This window comes from Diorhabda sublineata, chromosome 7 (assembly GCF_026230105.1).
Source record: "Diorhabda sublineata isolate icDioSubl1.1 chromosome 7, icDioSubl1.1, whole genome shotgun sequence".
Classification (NCBI taxonomy): domain Eukaryota; kingdom Metazoa; phylum Arthropoda; class Insecta; order Coleoptera; family Chrysomelidae; genus Diorhabda; species Diorhabda sublineata.
Genome location: NC_079480.1, coordinates 13,992,794 through 14,005,782, shown reverse-complemented (window position 1 = coordinate 14,005,782; position 12,989 = coordinate 13,992,794). Strand labels below are relative to the sequence as shown.

The window sequence follows — 12,989 nt, the reverse complement described above, 5'->3', positions numbered from 1 at the left end:
TTTTTGAAAAATAATGTCAAATACAGTTTTCGAGAAATTTATGGTTTTTGAATCCTTATTTGGCCATATTTATCTTGAATACGATGAAAAAACAAACAAAATGTATAAAAAATATAAATTTTTCGATTTTTTATGACCAAAAATATCCAAAATTTCATTTCCTTTTGATTAAACTCAATATATTCGAAATAAATTTACAATTTATAGAAAAAAAATTACAACGTGGCAACGACGTTTTCAGAAAAAATGCGACATTTTTAAAAAATAATGTCAAATACAGTTTTCGAGAAATTTATGGTTTTTGAATCCTTATTTGGCCATATTTATCTTGAATACGATGAAAAAACAAACAAAATGTATAAAAAATATAAATTTTTCGATTTTTTATGACCAAAAATATCCAAAATTTCATTTCCTTTTGATTAAACTCAATATAATCGAAATAAATTTACAATTTATAGAAAAAAAATTACAACGTGGCAACGACGTTTTCAGAAAAAATGCGACATTTTTAAAAAATAATGTCAAATACAGTTTTCGAGAAATTTATGGTTTTTGAATCCTTATTTGGCCATATTTATCTTGAATACGATGAAAAAACAAACAAAATGTATAAAAAATATAAATTTTTCGATTTTTTATGACCAAAAATATCCAAAATTTCATTTCCTTTTGATTAAACTCAATATATTCGAAATAAATTTACAATTTATAGAAAAAAAATTACAACGTGGCAACGACGTTTTCAGAAAAAATGCGACATTTTTGAAAAATAATGTCAAATACAGTTTTCGAGAAATTTATGGTTTTTGAATCCTTATTTGGCCATATTTATCTTGAATACGATGAAAAAACAAACAAAATGTATAAAAAATATAAATTTTTCGATTTTTTATGACCAAAAATATCCAAAATTTCATTTCCTTTTGATTAAACTCAATATATTCGAAATAAATTTACAATTTATAGAAAAAAAATTACAACGTGGCAACGACGTTTTCAGAAAAAATGCGACATTTTTAAAAAATAATGTCAAATACAGTTTTCGAGAAATTTATGGTTTTTGAATCCTTATTTGGCCATATTTATCTTGAATACGATGAAAAAACAAACAAAATGTATAAAAAATATAAATTTTTCGATTTTTTATGACCAAAAATATCCAAAATTTCATTTCCTTTTGATTAAACTCAATATAATCGAAATAAATTTACAATTTATAGAAAAAAAATTACAACGTGGCAACGACGTTTTCAGAAAAAATGCGACATTTTTAAAAAATAATGTCAAATACAGTTTTCGAGAAATTTATGGTTTTTGAATCCTTATTTGGCCATATTTATCTTGAATACGATGAAAAAACAAACAAAATGTATAAAAAATATAAATTTTTCGATTTTTTATGACCAAAAATATCCAAAATTTCATTTCCTTTTGATTAAACTCAATATATTCGAAATAAATTTACAATTTATAGAAAAAAAATTACAACGTGGCAACGACGTTTTCAGAAAAAATGCGACATTTTTGAAAAATAATGTCAAATACAGTTTTCGAGAAATTTATGGTTTTTGAATCCTTATTTGGCCATATTTATCTTGAATACGATGAAAAAACAAACAAAATGTATAAAAAATATAAATTTTTCGATTTTTTATGACCAAAAATATCCAAAATTTCATTTCCTTTTGATTAAACTCAATATAATCGAAATAAATTTACAATTTATAGAAAAAAAATTACAACGTGGCAACGACGTTTTCAGAAAAAATGCGACATTTTTAAAAAATAATGTCAAATACAGTTTTCGAGAAATTTATGGTTTTTGAATCCTTATTTGGCCATATTTATCTTGAATACGATGAAAAAACAAACAAAATGTATAAAAAATATAAATTTTTCGATTTTTTATGACCAAAAATATCCAAAATTTCATTTCCTTTTGATTAAACTCAATATAATCGAAATAAATTTACAATTTATAGAAAAAAAATTACAACGTGGCAACGACGTTTTCAGAAAAAATGCGACATTTTTAAAAAATAATGTCAAATACAGTTTTCGAGAAATTTATGGTTTTTGAATCCTTATTTGGCCATATTTATCTTGAATACGATGAAAAAACAAACAAAATGTATAAAAAATATAAATTTTTCGATTTTTTATGACCAAAAATATCCAAAATTTCATTTCCTTTTGATTAAACTCAATATAATCGAAATAAATTTACAATTTATAGAAAAAAAATTACAACGTGGCAACGACGTTTTCAGAAAAAATGCGACATTTTTAAAAAATAATGTCAAATACAGTTTTCGAGAAATTTATGGTTTTTGAATCCTTATTTGGCCATATTTATCTTGAATACGATGAAAAAACAAACAAAATGTATAAAAAATATAAATTTTTCGATTTTTTATGACCAAAAATATCCAAAATTTCATTTCCTTTTGATTAAACTCAATATATTCGAAATAAATTTACAATTTATAGAAAAAAAATTACAACGTGGCAACTATGTAAAACATCTGTTATATCGTATTTATATTATTTTAAGAAACTAGGAGAAGTGACGACCTTCACTTCAAATTGAATAAGTTAACGGCATCATGAGGGTATAATCATCAATTATAATTTTTTTCCATGAAAAGTAAACATTTTATTTAAATAACCAATTATATACTTATATATTGAATACAATCATCACTTAGATGTTGAATTATCTTGAAGTGTGAATTACTAACCAATTTTTTAAATGATTAGTAAAAAAAACGAATACATTCATTATGGCTTGTGAATCAATTAATTATTCAACTAATTAGTGTTTCTAATGTTTCAAAAACGAACTTTCCTGATTTCTATTTCTTGTGCAAGCCTCGTTATCAAAGTGAGATACTGTACACACTGTTTACTCTTCCACAACACAAACACTGTAAACTGAAGTTTCCGAATCTCTGAAGACGATAACTTATTTATAGAAACGCGCATCAACGGCCCCACAAATTTAAAAAAATGAGATACATCTATATTTTTTGTTCGAACCTCGTATATTTATTTTCGTGTCGCCCGGTTACGGTGAAGCTTTCGATTTCGAAAAGTGAAAATATGACAATGAACTTTACGAAATCAGGAAACTGAAACTAGATTGGTTGGAAATTGCATAATTCTGCTGCACTTGACCTCGTTTTTATAGAGAAAATAATCGACATAAAGTTCGTTTCGTTTATTTTGTTACGGCATAAAGCAAATTAAATATCGACCAGAATTGGTTGAGTTTTGATTAAATTTTTCTTTTTGTGATAATTGTTTCTGAGGTTATATTTACATATGAGGTGTTGCAAAAAAGCTGATCCAGTTTCTAGCATAAACTAGAAAAAACTGTAGATAGAAAATTTTACCGAAGCCATTGGCAACATTGTAATGTTTTGGAAGCTTTTCACTTTAACTGGAATCATAGAAATTGTTACTGAATACACTGTTTACATCACCACTACACCAACACTCACAATCACACTAACTGACGCGCGTTTCGTAGTGTGTGTTGGTGTAGTTGTGGTGTAAACAGTGTATACAGTATGAATATTCACAACGGTTCCAGAAATTCCAATTTAGCAATTGTTGCTAAGGCAGTTTCTTATTTTTTTATTTCCCTGTTGTTTCAGAGGTAATTTTTTGGTTTTTTGGTATGGCGAGTCAACCAATGGCATTTTATTATTAGGTTTGTTCCAACCTGCTAATCTGGACCGTCCTTGGAAGCGTTTAAATGATATTTTCTGCGCAATCTCCGCCTTCGCTCGGTTCTTGTAACAGTACTTGCAATCAATCAAGTATCGAAAAGACCGTTCCGGGAACGGTTCTCAAACTACATCTAAGTCGTTTGGACCCGCAAAACAGAATCGTTCGTATAACGCTAACTTCCTAACTTGGTACACGTAATCTCTATTGCACAGAATCGTCACCTACCAAGGACTGTTTTTTGATGGATTGGAACGAACTTCGTATGCGCAGCGTTGCCAAGCCATTCAGTTTCAGTTGTAAAATACGTAAAATACAAAACATAAAATAAAACTAAGTCGCGCGTGCTTAATCTCTAGAAGCAGTGTAGCTTTGCTTAAGGGCAATTAGGTATTCGATAGCTGATAGCTTCGTTGTCCCGAGGACGAGTGGCAAAACATCTCGCCTGGGTTCGTGTAAATAAGGAGTACCATGGAACAATGTGGAAGGTGGAAGGACGTAGTTATGTTGGTTTTATCTACAACGTGCTACCAGGTATATTGGAAAGGATTTTAAAATGCAAGGCACATGGCGCGGTCGACACAAAATCCTTCATTACGATCTGAGTAGTTTGTCCTTACTCTCTTAGAAGGCGCTATTCACACGTTTCGTACCAAGTAGTATTGAACATGGTTTTTTACACCAAAAACGTATTTAAATCTAGAAAAGTTCAATACTACTTAGTACGAACCGTGTAACTAGCGCCCTCTATGAGAGTCAAATATAAAAACAAGGGAAGCATCAGCTTTCAAAACAATTTAGTATCAAATTTTATTACATTGTTGTCAGTAGTTTTGGAAAAATCGTAAAAAAATGTGCATAAAGCTTTTTGTTCTTAACCCAGAGACAGGGTTACCTTTTTTGAAACACTTTGTATAAAGGTCTGAAGATAACGTCTCTAGAAACTTGTATAAGCTAAAATATTTGTTATTTGTATAATAATTATATATTTTGAGGTTAAGAAACGCTGTTAAATATTTTGCGCGAATAATTTTGTATTCAACTTTTCATAGGTTATGTTTGAAATACATCACGCAATCAATCGACGAAATAAGAAATAAATCCTACGAAAATGTAGACGAACAAGATATTTCTATTTTGGAACAAATTCTTCTGAAAACGGGTAACGCAAAATTGGCGGCAGTTTTGGCGCTCGATCTTTTTCTTGTAGGAGTCGATACAGTACGTATTTTTTCCTAAATTTAATTTCGTAAAAGACAATCGAGAAGATACAGAATCACCTCATGATGTATTATTGTTAATTATAGACGTCCATAGCTCTTGCGTCGACTATTTACCAGCTATCGCAAAATCCTGATAAACAAGAAAAATTATTCAAGGAACTTCGAAATACCCTTCCAAGTGAAGATTCAAAAGTGGATATTTCAGCACAAGAGAATATGCCTTATCTGAAGGCTTGTATCAAAGAAACTTTAAGGTATTCTTTCGAATTTTGAAAAAATAATCATCGAACTTGGTATATATATACAAACACATTTTTTATTCATTTCAAATTGAAAAAGCAAAAATTTCGTTTTATAATAATCACACTTGAATAAATAAAATTTGAAAATCCCGCTAAAAAATATCTCTGAGATCTTCTCCTGATCGTTCATAGACAAAGTAATAATACACTGCGCGTTCGATAACTTTCTTGTACTTGTCTATGCCAAATGGTGTTCCTTCTACTTTCTTATACCGTACTCTTTCTATCTTTCCATTTTTCTACTTCCGTATCTCTTTTCAGTAATCACTGCGCAGTGGAATAAAAACAGTTCTATCTTAAATCAAAGGCTGTTTCTAAAGTTGGTAAAGGTTTCCAGAAACTGCGATATGGTTAACGCGATCATGATCCGAATGTTCGGAAAGTAATCCGGATCACTTTCACTGTAGTCTGGGAAGTGATCGAAGTAACCGAGTCATAACCATATGACAGAATCTTTTTTTTGTGAGATTCATAGACAAAATAAAAATACACTGCGCGTTCAATAACATTCTTGTATTTGTCTATGTCAAATGTCAAAAGGTGTTCCTTCTACGTTCTTGTATCGTATTCCTTGTATCTTTCCATTTCTCTACTTCCGTATCTCTTTTCACCAATCACCGCGCAGTGAAATAAAGACAGTTCCACCTTAAATCAAAGGCTGTTTCTTTCTAAAGTTGGTAGAGGTTTCCGGAAACTGCGATCATGATCTGAATGTTCGGAAAGTAATCCGGATCACTTTCACTTTGGTGAAAGTAACCAGGTCACAACCATATGACAGGATCTTTTCTTGCAATGCACGTTCGATAACATTCTAGTTCCAAGGTATAGTTATCTCTGTCAAATGTCAAGAGATGTCATATCTACTTTCTTGTATCGTTCTCCTTCTATCTCTCCATTTCTCCAAATGACAGGATCTTTTCTTTGTCAGATTTATAGACAAAGTTAAACTACACTGATCTTCCTGATTTCAGATCATAGTTTCCGAAAATACTTTATGTCTATAATCATTATTTTCTTATTATAAATTCATAGAGCGAGGTATGGAAAATTGTTCGAATGTGCCTGAACCGAAGATAGAGATAGAAAGAACGTCGGTAAACCACAAGTTAACAAGTTTTGGTGTTGAATAGCGATTAGAGAGAGATGAAAAGTGATAAACCGATGCTCTCTCTATTTTCAATATTAACTCTATGTATAAAATTGGTGTAATTTCTATATTCTCACCAAATTCAAACGTCAACTGTCATTTGTCGCAAACCCCGTTTTGTGATGTGCATTTTTAATGTTAAGTTTACAATGTTTCGAATTTGCATTCCAAATGAAATTTCACGTCCGATAGCGATAAAGATTTTACGTAAAATCGTTGCCAGACATCTATTTTTAGCTGGAGAAAATAATTCCATACGTCTTGTAATACTCACAAACTCTTGGTAGTTTTATAATAAACGAGGTGCATAAATATAAAAAAAACGTGAAACAATAGTTTTTTTTTTTAATAATTATACACGGTGTTTGGAGTGTGAGTAGCCATAGGAAAATGGTCGATAGGTGATGGTGTTGGCTACGTGTTGCGCCTACTTAAACAACATTTTGCCTTAAGTTTAATGAGTAATAATTTTTTTTCTATTTTTTTAGAAAATCTCCATTTTTTTGTATAAAAACTTTAATTATTTTTTTAATAACCGCTGAAATGTTAAAAAAATGATGTCATTTGTTAGTGTAGTCTTACCTTATTCAGATTTAATCATAATTTCATACAAACTATTCAAAAAGAAATAACAGTGAAGTATCAAACTTTCATAAATCGAAAAAAAAATCATCCTTATGTCAACTTCAGATGGTAATAATAAAAAAAAATATTGTGTGGCATTTATAAATGTTTTTAAAAACTTCTCTAATTAATATTCTTTCGAATGGTATGTAAAATGTATCATAACTAAACAGGTAACTCAACAAAAACCGGTTTGTCGTCACGAATGCATTAAAAGGGTGAAAACCTAAACTATTCAATTGAGCAGGTAAAAAGTTTTGTTTTGGATGACGCAACGAAAAAGTGCAATAGGTTTAGCTGTTGCACTTTTTTGTCTTCTATTACTATCTATGTATTTTATTTTGGGGCAATTAAAACAAAAAAATATTTTTTTTAAATCATTTATTACAAATCTTTTTCAAATTGATGTCCATTATTTCTGATACATGCGTAACATCTCTTTCTAATTTCCGTTGTGGTATGGCTTAACCTTATTTCATGTTTCATTATCACAAATGCATTATCTATTTTTTCAATTAATTGCTCTCTTGTTTCAATGGTTTCCGTATACACTAGAGCTTTAGTACGACCCCAGACATAAAAATCAAGCGGTGTTATATCCGGCGACCTTGCAGGCCATGGAATGGGACCATTTCTGCCAATCCAAGCGTTGGGAAATGAATTTTCAAGGTGTTCCCAGCCTGCTAATGTCCAGTGCGCTAGGCAGCCATCTTCTTGAAAAACAATGGGTTCTTGATTCTGAACATTTGAAACTCCATCCATAAGTTCGGGCAAATCTTTTTAGGGTTTTCATCCTTTGGGGCCCAATGATGCAAATTATGAAAGTTTACAATGCCTTCCCTTGAAAACTTTGATTCATCCGTCCACAGGATACTTTTTAAGAAGTCGTGGTGGTCAACATCCATGTGTAACAAGAGATGGCAAAACTGGACGCGTCTTTAATAATCGTTTTCTTCTAGACCTTGCACGGGAGTGTAATGAAAAGGATGCTTTCCATTAGCGCGAAGAACAGACCACACTTTCCATGCGTTTAGATTTAGTTTTTATACAAAAAAATGGAGATTTTCTAGAAAAATAGAAAAAAATTATTACTCATTAAACTTAAGGCAAAATGTTGTTTAAGTAGGCGCAACACGTAGCCATCGACCTAACCTATCGACCATTTTCCTATGGCTACTAACCCTCCAAACACCCTGTATATCATAATAATATTGTGAAGGAGATGAATTTAGTGCATTTATATATATACCTGGTTTTTCATAATGATTTATCTTGATTTTAGGTTTTTTTGATATATTCAAAAAAAAAACAGTTGAAATTTGTCGTTTAAACTATTTCAGTCTTTATCAAAATATCAAAAGAGACCTAAAATCAAGATATATCATCATGAAAACCATATATAAAGGTTAAAGAAATAAAAAATTGAGAAAAGTTATATATCAAGTTCGATACTAATGTAATCAACTTCATAGTAGATTGGGGAGTTCTATTGGCCTTTGAACCACTCTGGACCCGTGTCTGGAAGATATTTTGTATAATATTCCATAAACCTTTATCCTGCTTTCTAAATATGTACACTCCTGCCAAAGGACGCTATTTTATGTTTTTCTATCCCACTTGTCAAGATCTTAGTTCTACTCCTTGGAGATACCTAAGACTTTTGAAGAAATGAGCCTCTGCCATGTCTACTAAGGAGACTCAGAAGACCTAACACCAGTTTAATGTCATATTTTGAATTATCTTAGGCATTGAGTGGTTCTCCAATGAGATTACATACGAGTCTTTAGCCATTTGTTCAGTTTGTTATTGATGTGGCATCTCAAGACACCACAGGAGACTCTGGTCCAAGGTATGGAGTCATTGTCCTTTTTCTTTGGCAAGGCTACTGCTTCTTCATTGCTTGGTATATCCTGTTAGCTTTTACTTTGTTTGCACTTACACAATAACTTTTTAGTACACTCGATTGCCTTAAAGGACCCTTGACTATCTAGGAGAATGTGATTGTACTTTTTAGAGAGGCGTCTATCCAAACATTCCTGATATTTATTTGTTTATTGCTTGCGCTATAGATCAACAATACCAAATCCAGCTTTATGCATTGATTTATCACTGCTTTCCAGGTCTAGAATTCTTAGATGAACTATAATTTTTCTGTCTGGATTAGCCTGTGGGCGTCGCTAAATGTCTTTGTTTTCACTAGTTGAATGGTAGGCAGGTTTTGCAGTGTCTCTAAGGCTAAGGTGGGGAAGGTTGAAAGTTGACTATATAAAATGGCTTTAATTTTCAGAATGTATCCTGTGATAATTGCAAACGGTAGAAGTCTTCAATCAGACACTGTATTAGCAGGATATAAAGTACCTAAAGGGGTGAGTTACAATAATAATAAACACCATCATCAATTTTTGAAAACTTTCTAATACTTTTAGTAATTTGTTTTTTCTATATAACTCTAAAGAATTGAAAATATTGTAATAAGCTATTGATAAATTCTTTTTATATAGACACACGTTATATTCCCACATCTAGTTGTAAGTAATATAGAAGAATATATTCCGCAACCAGAGAAATTCATCCCTGAGAGATGGTTGAAATCTGGTCATCCAGATTGTCCCATGAACCAAGAAAAAATACATCCTTTCATTACCCTCCCATTTGGGTATGGAAGAAGGTCTTGTTTGGGTCGGAGATTTGCAGAAGTCGAATTAAATATTCTTTTAGCTAAAGTAAGCGAATATTTACAAATTCAAGTTTGTATTCGACACAACCTCATTTTTTTGTAGATATTCAGAAGATACAAGGTTGAATATAATTATGGACCTTTAACGTATAGAATAAGTCCAACGTACGTTCCGGAACAACCACTGAGATTTAAACTAACGAAAAGAGAACCTAAGTCATATTTATAGTTTCAAAAGTTCAAATAATCTATATTTAATTATAAACGTGTAATTCTTTATATAGCCACTGTTTTTTTCAAGTTTTGTTCATTATGTATTTGTAGTTTCCATATTTTAATAAAGGATTTTTTTAACACGACTTTTCATTCATTCTCAAAAAAATGTTGTGTAATAAATGTTTTAGAAATTAAACAGATGTTTTAATTACTTTTCTTACTTCTATTTACAAAACATCGGATATCCCATTTTTTCTATATTGAAATTTTTAATAACGAATTTGTTCCTTCAGTATCAATGTAATATTTGCCTTTTCCATATAAATGTCTTTTGCGTGCACAAAGTGATTTTTTGATTTTATCTCTCAATGGAATTGTAATTACAATATGGAAACTAGTACCCTAGTAGGTTTTTGTAGAAAAAAAGATTTGGATATATATAACACACTTCTATTAAAAATAAAGCTCCAAATAATGTCAAATAAACATTTACAATGTGATGACATGACATTAATACGAACTTCCCTAAATTTGCACAGTATTTTAAAAAGCCCTAATCACACCACTAAAAATATCAATAGATTGATAACCAAGTTATGTAGTTTGCAAATAATGAACGACAAACAATACTTGAGCTTACAAACATTTTTAACGAAAAATTATTACTTGGGATAGACCGTGAAAGTATTACTGTTAAGTAATACAGATTTCTTCCATAAGACCTGTTGAGAACTATTGCTTTATTCCCTTATATGATTCCAAATTAGTTTACAGCACAATTGCATGCGCACCCTCAAAATTGTCGTATGCAAGTCATATCGATTTCGTTAATTAACATCCCTTAATTGAGCGTTTTGCATTACAACGATCCTAAATTTGTTACCCAATGGATTTGGAATCAAGATCATGTTCACTTGCATTCTGAAACTGAACGAAGTGATCGGGTCATTGTAGTGTGATAGTAGTCTTAGTATAGGACTTTTCTGAAATTATAACTCGAATTCAGGTAGATCACCTGAAAAATCGCGTTCTGATTAGGATTCGCAATCAGCTAATAGGTGATTTATCTGATCCAGATTTATACTTTCTGAAAAACTTTATAATAATAGAATATATGTTAATCTACCCTTAACATTTTTTATATAACGGTTCTGATTTGTAAATAAACGTATGAAAGTCAAACAACGAGGTAACGTTAACGCTTTTCTAGTTTATTTTAAACTTAGTTTCATTAAAAACGGTTTTAATAGTGTTAAAATACAATAACAAAAATCTAGAAACGTGAAAAATACTACTCATTTAACTTTCATACAATTATTCGGATCGTATGTGAATAGTGTTGAGTGAAACCGGCTGTGATCTAACCAATCAGCAATCTACGGAATTGCCAACTTAAATTCAAATTATTTCTATTTCGAAAATCAAGTAAAAAAAGGGATTTTAGTTGGAGCAAAATTTTAAATCAAAATTTTCCATGATAATTGAAATAATTTAATGATTTCAATTAAACTGCATCTTTTTAAATTTGGTACTTTACTGAATTTATGATTGGCTACTTTCATAAATAGCTTTGTCAGCTGTTTTTAGTTCACTTGACATTTTTGACAATTTTTGTTGCATTGTTGATATTTGAAATGGATGAAAGTAAAGGTACACCAGAAAGTGATTTCAGTATAGAATGTTTTCAAAATTATGCAGCTCCTGAAGTTTTTATTCAAGGACTTGCAGGGATAGTGGATCAACAAGATGTTGAAACTATGATTAGAGCTCAAAAACAAATGTAAGTAATTGAGAGTTCATTACTTGTACAGCTTTTATTTACTAAGCTCATATTAACCCTGGAGTACTAAACCTCAATTTAGATACCTTATTACTAAACCTTCGTCATTGTGACTAACAGTATCTAAAAATCAATTAAGAGAGTTGTAAAGGAAACAAGAACAAATAATTATCAATTTAACATTTTTATTGATGGGATATTAGAAACGTGCACATTTTGTGCCGAATATTACAAAAGTAAATATGTAAATAAATGCTACATAAAAAATTCAATTGAAAATGGCTGACACAAAAATTATCTCTTATCTTCATCAAGTGATGTTCTTGGAGACTTTCGCTTTCTCTTCTTTCCAGAATCTTGTTTTTTTCCACTCCGATTTCAATTTCCTTGATTAGTTCAGCGACTTCCTGAGTTTCAAGCCAATCTATTCTAATGTCGAACACATTTTACTTGTAATACTAAAGCTTCGTCGAACAGACGATGTAAATTTTATTTAGACTTACCTGGTTAAAATCCTTAGAGTTCAACGGTCCTTGCTCCTAGTTGGTTCAAAGGGCACTGAGCTGGGAAAGCACTGCTATAGCCTGAATTTCTTAACCTCAACCACAAAGGTTATACCATAAATTGTTCGGCACAGGTAGTCGAACTGACAAAGATTTAGTATTCCAGGGTTGATAAAAAAATTTGTATATAATTCTTTTCTGAACCGATCATTCCCAACAATAAGTCTGCACTTTTTGAAATTTGAGTACTTTTGTAGTAACCAATAAGATATTTCAATAGTTACATGTATGTTTAATTTAAGGTTACAACGTTTTGAAAAAACTAATGAAATGTTAACAAATTGCAATGCATTGAGTATTTCGAGGCTGAAAACAGTAGGACCAGAATTTAAAAAACATATTCAACTTCTTTCGGAAACTAAAAAAGATCTAGATTACATATTTAAGAAAATTAGGGTGATTAAGACAAAACTTTCCTCACAATATCCAGAAGCTTTTGCAGAGGCAGTAAGAAGCAGTTTTGCAGAAGAATGCGAAGAAGATGAAAACGAACATGAAAATAAACAAAAATTAGATAATAACAGAAGAAGTTTACATATTAAATCTGAGAATGTACAATCACAATTTGATGCAAGTAGAAGAGCCTCTGAATAATGTAATTATAGGAATATTTATTTAAATTAATATTTATTATTATTTTTATAATTATTTTTGTTATTTGTTGATTTTAACATTGAGAGAAGATAATAAACTGATATAACCAAGAGTATTTTTATTAATTG

The 12,989-nt window shown here is 30.5% G+C and overlaps 2 protein-coding genes across 2 annotated transcripts in view; both read left to right on the top strand.

The window, feature by feature from the left end:
• Window positions 1-10,067, top strand: part of LOC130446629 (probable cytochrome P450 49a1) — a 29,907-nt gene extending 19,840 nt beyond the window's left edge. The window contains exons 7-11 of the mRNA XM_056782995.1: window positions 4,788-4,956; window positions 5,043-5,212; window positions 9,319-9,397; window positions 9,533-9,754; window positions 9,812-10,067. Coding sequence (XP_056638973.1) covers window positions 4,788-4,956; window positions 5,043-5,212; window positions 9,319-9,397; window positions 9,533-9,754; window positions 9,812-9,937 — 766 coding nt within the window. The 3' untranslated portion in view covers window positions 9,938-10,067. The remainder of the gene's footprint in view (window positions 1-4,787; window positions 4,957-5,042; window positions 5,213-9,318; window positions 9,398-9,532; window positions 9,755-9,811) is intronic.
• Window positions 10,068-11,343: 1,276 nt separating this feature from the next.
• On the top strand, window positions 11,344-12,968 carry LOC130446590 (kxDL motif-containing protein CG10681). The gene is made up of 2 exons (XM_056782950.1): window positions 11,344-11,704; window positions 12,510-12,968. The coding sequence occupies exons 1-2, from the start codon at window positions 11,559-11,561 to the stop codon at window positions 12,859-12,861; spliced, it is 498 nt and encodes a 165-aa protein (XP_056638928.1). The 5' UTR covers window positions 11,344-11,558; the 3' UTR covers window positions 12,862-12,968.
• Window positions 12,969-12,989: the final 21 nt, after the last annotated feature.

Excerpts from the sequence above, each read along its gene's own strand:
- LOC130446590 (XM_056782950.1), top strand. The coding sequence starts at position 11,559 with ATGGATGAAAGTAAAGGTACACCAGAAAGTGATTTCAGTATAGAATGT. Across the intron at positions 11,705-12,509 it reads ATTAGAGCTCAAAAACAAAT|GTTACAACGTTTTGAAAAAA; the intron begins GTAAGTAATTGA and ends GTTTAATTTAAG.